This window comes from Pinus tabuliformis, chromosome 2_2, assembly GCF_031772625.1.
Source record: "Pinus tabuliformis cultivar Carrire ecotype Pingquan chromosome 2_2, CPIR1, whole genome shotgun sequence".
NCBI classification, from domain to species: domain Eukaryota; kingdom Viridiplantae; phylum Streptophyta; class Pinopsida; order Pinales; family Pinaceae; genus Pinus; species Pinus tabuliformis.
The window spans coordinates 1,146,247,318-1,146,265,450 of NC_142300.1; the positions used below are offsets into that span (position 1 = coordinate 1,146,247,318).

The following is an 18,133-nucleotide window of genomic DNA, read 5'->3' on the forward strand; positions in this document are numbered from 1 at the left end:
AGACCAAGATTGCTTTATGCTTTTCCAATACCCCTTTCAAGATGTAGCAGTTTCTCACTCATCCGGGATGGGACATTCAAGACTTACTTTGTGATGTAGCATGGAATACCAAGGAACTGGGTGATCGCTAATGAGGGGGCTAGAGTGTTGATTTGGGGTAGCATCAGATGTGCTCTAGCCACGAAATTGGGTGGAGAGGTTGGGGCACATGAGATATCCAATACTCAGAAAGGGTTTGGGAAGATTCTAAACAGATCAAGAGATATTAAAATAATTAATATTTTTAATGGAGTCCCTAAGTATAAACTTAGGGAAAATAAAATATTAATGTGTATTAATATGAATCTGTGTTAGAATGGTCCAAAAGACATGGATCAAGCTAGATCTAATCTTAGCCGTTGATTAGGGACTTAATTTCGGCTGTTGAGATGTCAATAGGAAAAGTATAAGAGGAGGCTTGAGGGTCACTTGGAGAATTCACTAGAGTGATCAGTCATTCTATTCTCTAGAGCAGGGTTTGCTAAGAGAGATAGAATCAGTGATCAGGATTAGAGAGCTGACGCAGGGCCTCCTAGGGCTGACGCAGGCCAAGATAGGCTGACGCAGGGCCTCTTAGGGCTGACGCAGGCCAAGATAGGCTGACACAGGGCCAACGCTAGGCTAGGAGAGGTTGACTCAGTCCAGATTGGGCAGATGCTCAGGTTTCTGGGGTAGATTGTTGCTGAGTAGCTGCCAGAAGGATTATCCGGGGTTTCAGCCAGTAGATTTGTCAGAAACGGAGAGGTATTACTGCTAAGGAAATTCTTTGTTGGGTTGGCTAGTTTCGGCACGCAACTTGTACTCTGATATTGGTTAATAAGAAAACCCTCAGATAGTTGCACCGGTTTTCCTGCATTGGGTTTTTCCAAGGACATTAGTCAAAAAATAATGGTGTCATATGGTGTGTTTGTTCTCGTTCCTTTTAGTTGCTGATCTGTAATATGTTGAGCATACACTAGTGTTTATTTTTTTGGAGAATCTTCGGCGAAAATCACATAGAAAAACTTATGTCGACGCGTTTCGAACCATCCAGTGTGGTTCATCGTCAGGACAAGTTGAATGAGCAGATCTCATTTAGCACATTAAATAGACAGGGCAGAGAATCCATGACTCAACGGCTAAAAAATAACAGCTAGAAATGACATGATAACGGCTAGTTTGACCAAGATAAAGGGAAATTAATAATAATAATATTAATATTATTATCAATAATATTTTCTTTTAAAATTAATAATAAGTAAATCAAAAATTAATAATTTCAAATATGTTGAAAAAATTAAAATGAATTAAATTAAAAATTATATAAAATGAACTACTTTTAAAAAATTTTAATAGTTAGTTATAAACTCAAACATATTATAATTATTATTAATAATATTTTCTTTTAAAATTAAAATTAATAATAAGTAAATTAAAAATAAATAATTTCAAATAAGTTGAAAAAATTAAATTGAATTAAATTAAAAATTATATAAAATGAATTACTTTTAAATTTTTATTTTATTTTATTTTATTTTTCTTTTTCTTTTTATTATTTTATTTTTTTATTTTATTTTTTCAGTATTTACATTGTAAATAACTTGTTACAGAAAAATAACAAGGAGGTAGGAATAAATCAGATAAAGTGCATGGAGGGTTTCTAACTAAGTAAACTTAGAAACTTCAACATGGAATCAGAGCGTGATTGCAAATCACACAACTAAGAGATATCAACCAAGCAGAGCAATAACAACAGAAAACAGTTGTCCCGAGGTGACAAAATTTGTTTCTAGCAGCGTAAAGGCCAAGGAGTGTGATGTAGAGCCTCAGAGAGGCCACCGTTGCTAACGCAGAAGGCCAGAGGACTGACGCAGGGCATCTCAGGGCTGACGCAGACCCATCCAGGGTGACGCAGGGCCAACGTGAGGTAGAGAGGGGCTGATGCAGTTCATAGAGAGGGATTTGCTGGGGTCTAGAAGGCTGTTGCAGAATGGAGCTGGCGAGGTACTGTAGTGAGAACAATACTTGACAGAGCAGGCCAAAGGAGTTGTTACCGAGGGTTTCTAGCCGAGGAACCCAGATCCGCAGTGCAGTTGCATAATATGATCAGAGTATGGGGCATCTCGACAAGCAACAAAAGGATTTTCAGGAGGGAAATCAGGACTCGAGGGAGTCCAGAAGAGAACTTCCAGACAGGAAGTAGAGACTCAGAGGAGTCGAACAGAGAACTTCTAAGAAGGAAGTAGAGGAGCATCATGGCACTACACGAGGTAAGAGACCAGGATAGATTGGACGGAGCATCGAACTTCGCAGTCTCGAAGGCCAGAATCTTATCAGTGCTTGACAGGAATCGTGTCAAGAACTTCACCTTGAAGGTAATAGCTGTCCCAGTCGACCCCAGTAATTATGATAGGTACAAGGAGGCGATGGCGAGGGCCAAGTGCATTATCCTTGATGGGGTCAAGGATCATGTGGTACCACATATAGCTGAGAAGGAAATGACATTTGAGAAGTGAGAGGCTCTCAAAAAGCTGTACTAGCGTACTTATGTGCAGAGAAGAATGCTGCTTGAGAATCAGATGAGGTCGTATAAGATGAAGAAGGGACAATCGATAGCCACTTTCCTCAGAGGACTATATGAGATCCGAGACCAGTTGACTGCTATATGAGTGACATCGGATCAGGAGCTAATGGTGAGGAAAACCCTGAATGTTGTCTCAGAAGACTGGGAAGTGTTTGTCCAGAGTATACTGGGTAGAGGGACACTTCCACCATGGGATGAGATGTGGGCAACTCTTCGCCGAGAAGAGATCAGACGGCAGTCGAAGACAGGTAGCAGCAGCAAAGAAATCAAAGTAAAGCAGGAGGAGGAAGATTTGGCCCTAGCATCTGAGGGAAAGCAGGAAAAGCGGAAGAAGAAAGATTTCTCCAAGATCAAGTGCTTCCATTGTGGGGAGCTGGGTCATTATGCGACCCAGTGTCCAAGGAAGAAGAGTAAGGCAGAGTCTTGCGAGACTAAGGTAGCGCCAGCACGAGCAGAGAAGGAAGTTTTGACAGACGATGACTATGCCACGAGTGCACATGCGCCACTTGAGCGGAGTGGGGAGACATTGATTTGTAGTGAGGTGGACTATAGGCGATGAGGGGCAGGATCCTTGAGGTACCCGGCCTCTTGGATTAGACCTTGCTACGGGAGTCCCGACGAGGAGTAGCAGGACTGGCTGAGTGGGTAGAGACGGATGCAGATGGAGCGGCAGAGAGAGTTGCAGTGCAGGAATCCCAAGACAACACAGAGCTAACAGGCTACAACAGTGCGAGAGGCACAGGAGTGTTGCACCAGTGTAGGAAGGCACAACGAGGTGTGCTACAGTGCGAGATGTAAGGAGTTGCTGCAGCAGCGCAAAGGTCAGAGAGACAGAGCACTTGTCAGCGACAGAGGGAGCTTCAACATCAGTTGGTGTTTCTAGCCCAACAGGGAGGTCAGTTGGGAGATCAGTTACTTACTTCTCAGTAACTGAGTTTCAGTGTAGCAGTGGGCAGCACGATGCAACATGATGAGAGGAGGTGCAGTGCGGATGCAGTGTTGGGAGAAAGGACCAGTAGCAGCACAGATGCAGAGGGAGCTGTCGTACAGATGTAGCAGTGGCAATGGCAGAACCATGGGAAGCAGTACAGGAGACAGTAGAGTAGAGGATGTTGGGTAGGAGGGCTTAGCATCAGCACAGGTACCGATGTCGGATGATCAGAGTAATACTTAGTGAGGACTATTGCTAGAGCACAATCTTCGTTGAGAGGGAGTGTTGATTTGGGGTAGCATCGGATGTGCTCTAGCCACGAAATTGGGTGGAGAGGTTGGGGCATATGAGATCTCCAATACACAGAAAGGGTTTGGGCAGATTCTAAACAGATCAGGAGATATTAAAATAATTAATATTTTTAATGGAGTCCCTAAGTCTAAACTTAGGGAAAATAAAATATTAATGTGTATTAAAATGAATCTGTGTTAGAATGGTCCGAAACACATGGATCAAGCCAGATCTAATCTTAGCCGTTGATTAGGGACTTAATCTCGACCGTTGAGATGTCAACAGGAAAAAGTATAAGAGGAGGCTTGAGGGTCACTTGGAGAATACACCAGAGTGATCATTCATTCTATTCTCTAGAGCGGCGTTTGCTAAGAGAGATAGAATCAGTGATCGGGAGAGCAGATGAGGGGCATTGAGTACAAAGGGATAGAGAGGTAGAGATAGTGCCGGGATAGCAGCAGAGCAGCCAGAGAGAGAGATGCAGGAGCAGCCACTGTTCACGCAGGGCCACACAAAGGCAGCTAAGTGTTGCGTAGAGCACTAGAGGGCCCAACGTTTGGGCAGATTCTAAACCCAGATCCCAAAAGACATGGATAAAGCCAGATCTAATCTTAGCCGTTGATTAGGGACTTAATCTCGGCCGTTGAGATGTCAACAGAAAAAGTATAAGAGGAGGCTTGAGGGTCACTTGGAGAATACACCAGAGTGATAAGTCATTCTATTCTCTAGAGCGGGGTTTGCTAAGAGAGATAGAATCAGTGATCGGGATCAGAGAGTTGACGTAGGGTTTCCTAGGGCTGACGCAGGCCAAGATAGGCTGACGCAGGGACAACATTGGGCTAGGAGAGGCTAATGCAGTCTAGATTGGGCAGACGCTGGGGTTTCTAGGGCAGATTGGTGCTGAGTAGCTGCCGGAAGGATTATTCGGGGTTTTAGCCAATAGATTTGTCACAAACGGAGAGGTATTCCTGCTAAGGAAATTCTCTGTTGGGTAGGCCAGTTTCGGCACCTAGATTGTACTCTAATATTTCTTAATAAGAAAACCCTGAGATAGCTGCACCGGTTTTCCCGCATTAGGTTTTTCCGGGGACATTAGTCCAAAAATAATGGTGTCATATGGTGTGTTTGTTCTTGTTCCTTTTAGTTGCTAATTTGTAATATGTTGAGCATGCACTAGTGTTTATTTTCAGTATTTACATTGTAAATAACTTGTTAAGGAAAAATAACAAGTAGGTAGGAATAAATCAGATAAAGTGCATGGAGGGTTTCTAACTAAATAAACTTAGAAACTTCAACACGGTATCAGAGCGTGATTGCAAACCACAGGAGGACTAAGAGACATCAGCCGAGCGGAGCAATAGCGGCAGAAAACAGCTGTCTCGAGGTGACAAATCTGTTTCTAGCAGTGTAAAGACCAAGGAGTGTGACACAGAGCCAACCAGAGCCACGCAAAGGAAGTCGGGCGCTACGCAGAGCCTCAGAAAGGCCAGCGTTGTTGACGTCGAAGGCCAAAGGACTGACACAGGGCATCCCAGGGCTGACACGGACACATCTGGGTTGATACAGGGCCAGCGTGAGGCAGAGAGGGGCTGACGCAGTTTACAGAGAGGCAGTTGCTGGGGTCTAGAACGCTGCAGGAATATTGTAGAGTGGAGCTGGTGAGGTACTGTAGTCAGAACAATACCTGACAGAGCAGGGACAGAGGAGTTGTTATTGAGGGTTTCTGGCCGAGGAACGCGGATCAGCAGTGCAGTTGCATAAGACGATCAGAGTAGGGGGCATCTCGACAAGCGATAGAAGGATTTCAGGAGGGAAATCAGGACTCAGAGGGAGTCCAGAAGAGAACTTCCAGACGGGCAATAGAGACTCAGAGGAGTCGAACAGAGAACTTCCAGGAAGGAAGTAGAGGAGTATCATGGCACTACACGGGGTAAGAGACCAGGATAGATTGGACGGAGCATCGAACTTTGCAGTCTGGAAGGCTAGAATCTTATAAGTGCTTGACAGGAATCATGTCAAGAACTTCACCTTGAAGGTAATAGCTGTCCCAGTCGACCCCAGTGATAATGATAGGTATGAGGAGGCGATGGCGAGGGCCAAGTGCATTATCCTTGACGAGGTCAAGGATCATGTGGTACCACATATAGCTAAGAAGGAATCGACATTTGAGATGTGGGAGGCTCTCAAGAAGCTGTAACAACATACTTATGTGCAGAGAAGAATGTTGCTCAAGAATCAGACGAGGTCGTATCAAATGAAGAAGAGACAATCGATAGACACCTTCCTCAGAGGACTGCCGTGAATGCTGTCTCAGAAGACTGGGAAGTGTTTGTCCAGAGTATACTGGGTAGAGGGACACTTCCACCGTGGGACGAGATGTGGGCAGCTCTTCACTAAGAAGAGATTAGACGACAGTCGAAGACAGGTAGCAGCAGCAAGGGAATCAAAGTAAAGCAGGAGGAGGAAGATGTGGCCCTAGCATCTGAGGGAAAGCAGAAAAAGTGGAAGAAGAAAGATCTCTCCAAGATCAAGTGCTTCCATTGTGGGGAGCTGGGTCATTATGCGACCTAGTGTCCAAGGAAGAAGAGTAAGGGAGAGTCTTGCGAGACTAAGGCAGCGCCAGCACGGGCAGAGAAGGAAGTTTTGACAGACGATGACTATGCCATGAGTGCACATGCGCCACTTGAGCAGAAGTGGGGAGACATCGATTTGTAGTCAGGCGGACTACAGGTGATGAGGGGCAGGATCCTTGAGGTACCCGGCCTCTTGGATTAGACCTTGCTACGGGAGCCTCGACAAGGAGTAGCAGGACTGGCTGAGTGGGTAGAGACAAATGTGGATGGAGCGACAGAGAGAGCTACAGTGCAAGAGTCCCGAGACAACGCAGAGCTAGCAGGCTGCAGCAGTGCGAGAGGCACAAGAGTGTTGCTCGAGTGTAGGAAGGCACAGCGAGGTGTGCTACAGTGCGAGATGCAGGGAGTTGCTACAATAGCGTAGAGGTCAGAGAGACGGAGCACTTGTCAGCGACAGAGGGAGCTTCAGCATCAGTGGGTGTTTCTAGCCCAACAGGGAGGTCAATTGGGAGATCAGTTATTTACTTCTTAGTAACTGAGTTGTAGTGTAGCAGTGGGCAGCACGATGCAACATGATGAGAGGAGGTGCAGTGTTGGGAGAAAGGACCAGCAGTAGCACAGATGCAGAGGGAGCTATCATACAGATGCAACAGTGGCAATGGCAGAACCATGGGTAGCAGTACAGGAGGCAGCAGTGTAGAGGATGTTGGGCAGGAAGGCCTAGCATCAACACAGGTACCAATGTCGGATGATTAGAGTAATACTCAGTGAGGAGTATTGCTAGAGCACAATCCTCGCAAAGAGGGAGTGTTGATTTGGGGTAGCATCATATGTGCTCTAGCCACGAAATTGGGTGGAGAGGTTGGGGAACATGAGACCTCCAATACCCAGAAAGGATTTGGGCAGATTCTAAACAGTTCAGGAGATATTAAAATAATTAATATTTTTAATGGAGTCCCTAAGTCTAAACTTAGGGAAAGTAAAATATTAATGTGTATTAATATGAATATCTGTTAGAATGGTCTAAAAGACATGGATCAAGCCAGATCTAATCTTAGTCGTTGATTAGGGACTTAATCTTGGCCGTTGAGATGTCAACAGGAAAAGTATAAGAGGAGGCTTGAGGGTCACTTGGAGAATACACCAAAGTGATCAGTCATTCTATTCTCTAGAGCGGGGTTTGCTAAGAGAGATAGAATCAGTGATCGGGAGAGTAGCTAAGGAGCATTGAGTATAGAGAGATAGAGAGGCAAAGATATTTTCGGGATAGCAGCAGAGCAGCCAGAGAGAGAGACGTAGGAGAAACCACTGTTCACGCAGGGCCACGCAGAGGCAGCTAAGTGTTGCGCAGAGCACTAGAGGGGCCAACGTAGCTGACGTAGAGGCTTAGAGAGCTGACACAAGGCCCTTGGAGCTGACGCAGGCCAAGATAGGCTGACGCAAGGCCAACACTAGGCCAGGAGAGGCTGATGCAGTCTAGATTGGGCAGACGCTGGGGTTTCTGGGGCAGATTGGTGCTGAGTCGCTGCTGGAAGGATTATCTAGGGTTTCAGCTAGTAGATTTGTCAGAAATAGAGAGGTATTACTGCTAAGGAAATTCTCTGTTGGGTAGGCCAATTTCAACACCCAGATTGTACTCTGATATTGCTTAATAAGGAAACCCTTAGATAGTTGCGCACCGGTTTTCCTGAATTGGGTTTTTTCGAGAACATTAGTCCAAAAATAATGGTGTCATACGGTGTGTTTGTTCTTGTTCCTTTTAGTTGCTGATCTGTAGTATGTTGAGCATGCACTAGTGTTTATTTTCAGTATTTACATTGTAAATAACTTGTTAAGGAAAAATAACAAGTAGGTAGGAATAAATCAGATAAAGTGCATGGAGGGTTTCTAACTAAGTAAACTTAGAAACTTCAACATAGAGCTCATGCTAGGCTTTTCCCATGTGCTTACTATGTCTCAGCCATCTTTTGCATTTTCTTTTCTTTAATTGTGGCTTCATATGCTTTTATCATTCTTTTAGCTACATCAACCTCCAACGGAAAGTTTCTAGGACTTGACTCAAAGATGAGTGTAAACGGTGGAAGTCGCAATGACTACTGACAAACAACCCAAGGAATGGATATGGATAATAAGAGATATATGGAATGTGGTAAGTACGGAGTACCTTGGGCACGCTACTTCAATTAGTTCCTCCTATTAGTGCCCCTCTTGAAGGAAGGACAAGGGAGGTCACATTGGACTAGGAACAAAGGATAACCTCCCAAGTGAAGCATGGGAACAAGGGTCTACTCAAGAGGAGTCAATCACCAATCTTGGCTTATGACCCATATTAGTATGCTCCAAAACATTAAATCAAAGCACATGATTACAAGAATGGTTAATGTACCTTCCAATATATGACCCACATTCCTTCAAGAAGCATGCAAATGGGAGAGAGAACTCATCAGAGCATAAGTGAAGAGCTCTTATGTAAATCTACTTGTGGGCCATCAGAGTGTTGTTGGTTGACTGACTATCAAATGAGGAGAAAAATATTTCTCCATGGGTTACCCACTTTTGGTGGGTGACAGTTTCAACATCGATTAAACACCAACTAAGATGGAACTTGGAGAATGTGTTCAAATTCTAGAGCATGGGAATGCGTTCAGATTCTTGGTCATGAAACAAGGTCACAATCAAGTATGGATTTTAATTTCCTAAGATGCATGGTTTCATAGATTGATTATGAGGAGCTAGTTAATTTCCCAACATATTTTTGAAGAGTAGATATAATCAAATTAGACACTAGAGATGATTATGAGTGGACGAGCACCTTTGAGATGAAGAATAAGTTGTCAAAGTGGTTGGTTATGCCTTTTGGTTTAATCATGTACCCAACACATTCATGAGGTTGTTAACAAAATAATTAAGATTGTACATTGGTAAGTTCCTTCTTGTTTACCTTGAAAATATTCTTGTTTTTAATATGACTAAAGGAGAACATTTGCAACATTTGCAGTTAGTTTTTGCGATATTGAGGAAAGAAAAATTGTAGATCAATTTGAAGTGTGCATTCTTCAAAGAGAAATTAGTATATTTTGGTTTATTTTTTGTGTCAAAATAAGGGTTGTGTAATATCCTAGTTTTAACCCCTGGAATGTTATATTTATTAATCATATATTATTTATATAATGAGGTTTACGGGATGGGAATCAAGCCATGTGGATTGAGATATAATGATCATGTGTAGTAAAGACGTGAAATGCATTGTAAATTTCCTAGTGTGGAGCTCAAGCCAAGGCCCAACTTGTTGAAATATGGCAACAATAATATTCCAATTTAATTTGTCCTTGAATTAAATTGTGAATTAAAATCGAATTTAGTCTTAACAGCTACTTGGAAATAATTAATTAATTAATTTTAAATTAATTAGTTGGAGAAATTCAAGTTAGAAGTCTTTCTGAAGTCATGCAAGAGTTATCCCTTAAATTAAGGAGATAAGATTGAGTTATATTTGAGTTGTAATTAGTTAACTCAATTTATTGAGTTAAGTCTAGTTAAATTAGTTCCAAACTGTTTGAGGAACTAATAGTGAGTTAATAGTCAGTTGATGCATTAATGCACTCAACTAGTGCTACTCCGGTTAACTGAAGATTTTCTCATGAGAAACTCATGCATGTCTATTCTGAGAAAGACCCAGTTGAGATTAATGTTCAAGGACAGTGTACTATCAGTTGCATGTGTTTTCTCATGGAAAAAACTCATGCATGCAGTCAAGGATTCATCCTTGAGGATTGCGCAGTTTTGAAGGTTGGTTTTCCACTTGGTAATAGGCTAATCATCCACAAGGAACAACGCAAGGAAATAGGAGCTTGAAGGGCAGAGAGGAAGGCTGGAGAGAAGCCAAGATTGCCTGTGAGCATCTGTGAGGATTGTACTGAGAGCTGGCTAGCTGTGAGAGCTAAGGCTTTATATAATTCCTATGTATTTCCACCATGTATGATAATACAATAGTGTGGGGTTTTTAGCTGAGGCTTTCCCCAAAGTATTTTCATGTGTATTGTGCCATTGGTTCTTCTTCTTTTGGTTATATTGTTCAACTTGATCTTTAAGCTTTCGCAAATTGATAGTAGAAGTAGGTTATAGTATTCTGCTTTGATTTATATTGCATTATCGGGTTAATCGATCACAAATTTTCTACATGGTATTGGAGCTTTGAACAGTATACTGAAAAGAGAATTCGAAGTTTGAAGTTCGGGGTTGCAAGTGCAAATCGAATTCATATCATACTTCAAGGTTGGCCAATGGCGTTCTATGGCTTGAGACTCGAGTATGCCTTGGAAGGTAGCTCGAATTACATAGCATGGAAAGATAGAATGGATGCTGTATTAGAAGACAATGGCTTGAAGGAATTCATTGATCAAGAAATCCCAAAGCCAACTTCAACTAATGCATAAGAGTTGGCTGAGTGGAAGAAGTGTGTGGCGAAGGCGAGACGGATCATCATTGAGGGAGTTCGAGACCATATTGTCTCGAGTCTCCATGGGAAGGATACTCCATTTTCAATGTGGAAGACATTGAAGGACCTCTACCAGAACAATAGTGACCAGAGGAAATTGGCGCTCAAGGATAAACTTCGAAGAATCAAGATGGAGGAGGGCGATACTATTTCCACATATCTGAACAAGCTCACCACCTGCAGAGATGAGCTTGGCAGTGTGGAAATAACTACTGCCGATGATGATATGGTGAGCCTCACTCTCCTTGGCCTTCCAAAGAGTTGGAATAACTACCAGGACTCTGTGAATGGAAGGGAGAAACTACCGGATTGGGAACGACTGTGGTCAGATCTTATTTAGGAGGAGATCAGGAGGAGCACACGAGATGGCTCTTCATCCAAGAATGATGATGAAGAAAATCTGGTCTTAGCAAGTAAGGCAAGAAAAGGGAAGGGGAAGGCTTCCCATTTCAAATTGAATTCTTCTCATGGAGGGAAGAAGGGTGACATGTCTAAAGTAAGATGCTTTAATTGTCACAAGATGGGACATTATATGACTAATTGCCCATCAAAGAAGTCCAAGAAGGTATCCTCGAAAGGATCGGAAGGTGAGGCATTAGCTTCTCAGTTTGAAATGGACTTTACCCTCATCGCATGCATGGTGTCATCGATGATGGGTTGTGTCTAGTATCTTGACAGTGGAGCCTCATTCCACATGACCGGTGATAAAAATTTGTTCATTGCCTTGGAATAGAAAGACCTCAAGATGCGCATAGAGATGGGTGATGACAAAAGGTATAGTGTTTTAAGAGTGGGCACGGTTGCTTTTCAGAGGGAGCATGGAGCTCCTCTCACCTTGATAGATGTGATGTATGTGCCTGGACTGAAGAAGAACTTGGTATCGGACGCGATGTGGGAGGACAAAGGCTACGATGTCGTCTTCAGTAAAGGAAAGGTGTTCCTAAGACACATAGCCACGGGTCAGATGAAGAGGATAGGGATTCGGGTGAAGAATCTTTATAAACTAGAGGTAGATGATTGTGCAGCATTGAGTACGAAAGCGGAATTGGTGCAAAGCCAAGACATTGGAGAGTTGTGGCACAGATGGTTGGGCCATTTGCATCATGGGGCTTTGAAGATAATGCAACAGATATCTACAAGACTTCCCAAAGGTAAACTTGAGCAAGTTGACACATGCAAAGGTTGTACCTTGGGAAAGTACACCAAGTCTTCCTTTCATGATCGAGAAGGTTGAGCAGAGGCTATCTTAGAGCGAGTTCATATTGATTTGTGTGGACCATTCTCGACGGCATCCATAGCGAAGCAAAGGTATTATGTGATTTTCATTGATGACTATTCTCGTAAATGCTGGATTTATTTCATGGAGAAGAAGGACCAAACTTTCACAAAGTTTTGTTAGTTCAAAGCTTTGGTCGAGAAATAGTCAGGGAAGAAGATCAAGGCCTTGAGAAGTGACAACGGTGGAGAATATGTATGTCAAGAGTTTAAGGACTTCTGTGCAGCGGAAGGAATTAAACGAGAGATGATGACACCTCATAACCCACAACAGAATGGGGTGGCCGAGAGGAATAACAAAACTATTGTAGGGGCAGCACGGGCAATGCTGCATGACCAAGGCCTACCACTTCACTTGTGGGCTGAGGCATGCAACATAGCGGTCTATTTGCAAAATAGAAGCCCACATCGCGTAGTTGCGATGAAGACACCAGAGGAAGCTTTCTTCGGTAAGAGACCAGATGTGGGTCACTTCAGGATCTTTGGCTCATCGGTATATTGCCATGTGACAAAGGATGCATGGAAGAAGCTTGAGCTGACAACAGAGTTGGGGATATTTGTGGAATACACTGATACACCTCACAACTATTGGGTGTACTTTCCTACCAGTCGGAGGATAGTGGTTCGCAGAGATCTCAAGTTTGATGAGCAGAAGGCCATGCGAGTTTCCCTTGAGAGGGAGCTCCAACTACAGGCTGTGGAGGAACTGTTGGTTCCTAAGGAGGAGAAGCCTCAGATTGATGTGGAGCAGCTGCATGCAGAGGTTCCAGGAGTGGAGACATCCACTCAAGCAGAATCTTCCAGAGATGGACGAAAGCGCACAAGAGAAGCTGACAGATTGTTGGAGGATGCGAGAGAGAATATGGGAGCACCATCTTCTCAGCGTAGACAGAGGAGGTCACCTGAGAGGTACATTGGATACATAGCCTTTGCTGGGGAATGTGTTGAGGCCGAGCCATCTTCCTTTGAGGAAGCAGTGCAGCAGCCGATTTGGGTTGATGCTATGGTGGAGGAGTATGACTCCATAGTTCGTAACAATGTTTGAGACATATTTCCAAGACCAGAGAACAAGTCACTTGTGAGTTCCTGTTGGCTTTACGAGGTAAAGCAAGCTACTGTGGTAGTGTGGAGAAGCATAAGGCAAGATTTGTTGCCCGTGGCTTTTCACAGGTCAAGAGGATCATGTTGCTGCAGTGTATTTCAACAGAGGAGCAAGATGTTGACATTTTGACAAAGGCATTGTCAAAGTGTAAATTCAAGTTCCATAGAGATAGGATCAGAGTGGCAGATAATCCCTTTCTTGTTGAGAGGGAGTGTTGAAATATGGCAACAATAATATTCCAATTTAATTTGTCCTTGAATTAAATTGTGAATTAAAATCGAATTTAGTCTTAACATCTACTTGGAAATAATTAATTAATTTATTTTAAATTAATTAGTTGGAGAAATTCAAGTTAGAAGTCTTTCTGAAGTCATGCAAGAGTTATCCCTTAAATTAAGGAGATAAGATTGAGTTATATTTGATTTGTAATTAGTTAACTCAGTTTACTGAGTTAAGTCCAGTTAAATTAGTTCCAAACTATTTGAGGAACTAATAGTGAGTTAATAGTCAGTTGATACATTAATGCACTCAACTAGTGCTACTCCGGTTAACTGAAGATTTTCTCATGAGAAACTCATGCATGTCTATTCTGAGAAAGACCCAGTTGAGATTAATGTTCAAGGACAGTGTACTATCAGTTGCATGTGTTTTCTCATGGAAAAAACTCATGCATGCAGTCAAGGATTCTTCCTTGAGGATTGCACAGTTTTGAGGGTTGGTTTTCCACTTGGTAATAGGCTAATCATCCACAAGGAACAACACAAGGAAATAGGAGCTTGGAGGGCAGAGAAGAAGGCTAGAGAGAAGCTAAGATTGCTTGTGAGCATCTGTGAGGATTGTACTGAGAGCTGGCTAGCTGTGAGAGTTAAGGCTTTGTATAATTCCTATGTATTTCCACCATGTATGACAATACAATAGTGTATGGTTTTTAGTTGAGGCTTTCCCCAAAGTATTTTCATGTGTATTGTGCCATTGATTCTTCTTCTTCTAGTTATATTGTTCAGCTCGATCTTTAAGCTTCCGCAAATTGATAGTAGAAGTAGGTTATAGTATTCTGCTTTGATTTATATTGCATTATCGGATTAACTTATCACAGATTTTCTACACAACCAGTGAATACATAAGATTCTGAAGTGGTGGGCTAGGTTTACAATGTGGTGGGTGTATTTTCCATGATATGCTCATGTATATGTAAAAGCAAGTAAAAAGAAAAATGCATGATAATATAAATCCGCCAAAATAGCTGCATGAAGGAGCAACAAGGAGAATATGATACCACAAGAGGGGAAGAGGAAAGGGGATTGTTATGCGATTTGACCTTGTTATTGTCCTTTGGAAGTATTACCTTTTCTACCCATGTTTCCTTACAACTTTCACATCAACCTTTGACTTGTGAGTGTAATCTAAGTTTAAGTATCTTATTCTTGGGAAGAGAGTAGATCTCATGCATGGAAATGTCTTAAAACATCCTTTTCAACTTTCATGCATTCTTACATTATGATGAGGCAGCCAATCATTAGGAGAGGGATGTTTTCCCTGTTGTTGTCAAAGTTGTTATGGTTAGTATGGGTATTATGGCAAGAGTTTCCCATGTGGCTGTGGCTGGTAAGAACCCATAGAAGTTGGGGAAGTTTGCAGTTCAAAACATGGAAGAAAATGGGCTGGTTGGAGAGAGATACCATCCCTAAAATATCCACTGTAGTTGAGGTAAAAACTTCAAACATGTGACCGTGTTACGGCTACTCATTGACTATCTTGAGGTTAAGTGTTTTTTATCCCATGTTATTACTAAAAGACTTATGAAAATTTGGGCTCTTTTTGCACATACCAAAATCTATTGAAAAGGAAGGGTACTACGAGGGATTGTTGAGTAGAGAAGGAGTAGGTCTTCCTTGAGTTGTGTAGGATAGTGGAGGGCAGCGCCATGGATGGTTTGATTGCCAGAAGAGGACCTGAAAAGCTTTCTACTGGGAAGATGGCTTGCCATGAGAACAATGGGCTGGGCTAAGTGAATTCAGGGCCCTGTAGGGGATTCCATCACCTTGGGGGTATCATAGTCTGGCTTGGGGGTGGAATCCATAGCGAATTCCTATGTCTGAGTGGAAAATCAGTCATGAGCAACCAGTTTGGTGGACATGGCTTTATGTGCAGATAAGTATTCATGGCCTTTCTGTTTGTGGAATGCTTTCATATCATGATCAATTAGGACGTTAACAGTAGCAGATTCATAGCTTCTTGTCCTCTCTATTTGTAGAATTTCTTCCCAACAAATTTTCTAATACTTATAAAGAAGTCCGAAATAAGTTTCTTAAAACCTGAGCTCTAGTCCTCATTACAAAGCCCATGATGAAAGCTTTTGCAGTAAAGAGGCAACTCTGACAATATAAAACCCTTGCTATCCTATGCACATACTAGAAATGTAAATGTATCAAACTTCTGTATACATAATATAACAATCTACATTATGTATTTTTAGATGAGAGAAGAAATTATGGATTACAAGCTAGCCTTTTTTCAACCAATATAATAAATAATGCATGGACCTGACTGTTTTGATTCCTGATTTGCCTTCTGAATAGCCAAACCTTGCCAATAACAACATTGGCACAGTTCCTGGATGCAAGTTTATCTGCTCGTCATTATAAATAGGGCTTTAACTGTCCGCTTATTAAAAAAATCACCTTCAGAATCTGCATAAATAGCTAATTAGCAGTAAAGCCTAATTATGATATTAGATATTCCAATCGCTCGGAAACCACCATGTACCAGGCATTTGAATTAGTATTTGATTTTTACCTGGTGATTTATGAGCCACTGATACTGAGAGATTTAAAAGCCAACATAATCAACAACTTAAAACTAGGTAATGGCATTAGTGCAGATCTGCCACAATACTGGGAGTTACTCTGGCTTTCGGGCAGATATCATTATGAATGCCTGTCGCCTTATGCATGAATAGTCAACAAGCCCACAAGTCTTGCAGAGATCTTTCAACTCTGTTTCCCTCAAATAACTGTAGGTTGCTGGTTGTACGGCCTAACCAAAAAAATCTCACATCAGATTATTCAACTGACCTTTACTTCTCTACTGACCAAATTACTGTAGCTAATGTTGTTGCAAATCAAACTTTTCCTTTTTGTCCTCTTTGATTACTGTGTATGATCAAATATACATGAATGTGTGTGTACAGTGCATTATAACTTACATTTCTTGATTGTTTCCCTCCTTTCTGTAGGCAGATTAAAGATGGTGATAAAGATGAGTGTTCTTGCATTTGTAAATCATTTATGCATTCATTTTATTAGATAGAATAAGCAGCATAAAATGATATTTTCATCCATTTTCCCTACCCCTTCAATGACATGTAGAAACTAGAGAACTACCTGACGTAATGGCTTCGCAATATCCAAATCTAGGATCCCAGTCAAAACGAAGGTTGTTGCCACAAACACACCACCAGGTCTCAGAACACGACTGATTTCTGCTACCTATAAACATTTTATAAATAATTAGGAATAAATCTGATTCTTCTATCAAATACTGCGCACTTGAGAGTGTCTTTTATTCAGCAAATGAATATTTTCTGCACATGCTCAAGAAGCACTATTAACCAAGCATATCTTAAATGTTCAGAGATGCTCAACGAATCACACTTCCAGCTTAAACATTCTACAAACCACTAGAGATGAAGACGGTATAATCAGCTAAACAATATGTTACAAAGACACATGATAGCATTGACAGTGTCAATGCTCAAATGTTGCACTGCAAATGGAAAGCATCTGAAAAATAAATCTCACAGGTTTCACTCATATCAAGATGCATTTTATGGGCCTCCCAAGATCTGAATGGCATTTACTCGGAAAACAAACAGCTATATTTTTCTCACAAAATAACTTGCTCGTGAGTTTCAAAAATAATTAGATCCAGTGATATCTTGAGTGATATAATTCAATAAAATTTGCCAAAAACAGTTTGCATCTATTTTATCTATATTAGCATATGTGTCCCTGGTTGGTGTTTATTCCTAAAATGAGGGTAAGTAGTGCACCGGCAAGGATTGTCGAGCGGAAAATGATGATATAAAGACACACAATTTTACTTTAACATTTAGTGGTGAAGTATTAGATAATCTAGTGGGGAATTAATGTGCTCAACGCTCATTGATTAGATGTGCTTCTAATTTGCTGAGTTCTAACTATTGTTGAAAAGATCGGCATTGGTAAAAAATCGGTGAGGCTCTGAAATATAACTTCTCGGCAACATTGGCAAAAAAATTGGCAAACTGTGGCAAGTATTAAAAAATACAAATAAATCCATTTTTTTTCAAATTTTTAAACATACAAACCTACAAAAACATTAAATAAACACATTAGCACATAAAAACGATAAAACCACTCATATATATGTAGTGGATGCCAAATAAAAAATGATACATCAAATTCGACATTAAATCCTAATAATTGTCCAATCAAAGACTCAAAATTGGACAATCAACAAAAAAATGACATGAAATACATAAATGTATCTCATTATCATGAGTCATCTACAATGAAAAATCTAGCAACTAGCTATCTAGTATCAATTCCCTCTCCTCCTATTATCGGAAAATGTCATGGCAAGTTTGCCACAAGAAGTTCCCACGTCATCTATTGCAGCTGATTGGTGGGTGTTGCTATATCAATATTTGTAGAAGGTGGTCCTAATGCAACCACATCATTCTATATGATGTCAAATTCCTCCTCTATTTCCCACTCTTGTTTCTCCTACCCTCCCCCTGGCTAATGTTGCCCCTCCTCTAATCATGCAAAGTTCTCCATAGTAGGTGCCTCAAATTCAACCCTCAAATCAAACAATACGT

General features: G+C 41.5%; 1 protein-coding gene across 5 annotated transcripts in view; it reads right to left on the reverse strand.

The window, feature by feature from the left end:
- Positions 1-15,684: 15,684 nt before the first annotated feature.
- LOC149197455 (putative methyltransferase At2g41040, chloroplastic) overlaps positions 15,685-18,133 on the reverse strand; it is a 195,318-nt gene continuing 192,869 nt past the window's right edge. Inside the window, exons 7-10 of one of the 5 annotated variants that reach the window (XR_016254767.1) lie at positions 16,656-16,760; positions 16,478-16,501; positions 16,069-16,308; positions 15,685-15,885 (exon numbers count right to left, since the gene is read on the reverse strand). Coding sequence is in view for 2 of the 5 variants with exons in the window: in XM_089405841.1 (XP_089261967.1) it covers positions 16,174-16,308; positions 16,478-16,501; positions 16,656-16,760 (264 nt within the window). In the remaining 3 variants the exon portion in view is untranslated. Of the gene's footprint in view, positions 16,309-16,477; positions 16,502-16,655; positions 16,761-18,133 lie in introns of all 5 variants that reach the window. The other 4 variants (XR_016254766.1, XR_016254765.1, XM_089405841.1 and 1 more) reach the window with 4 other exon arrangements.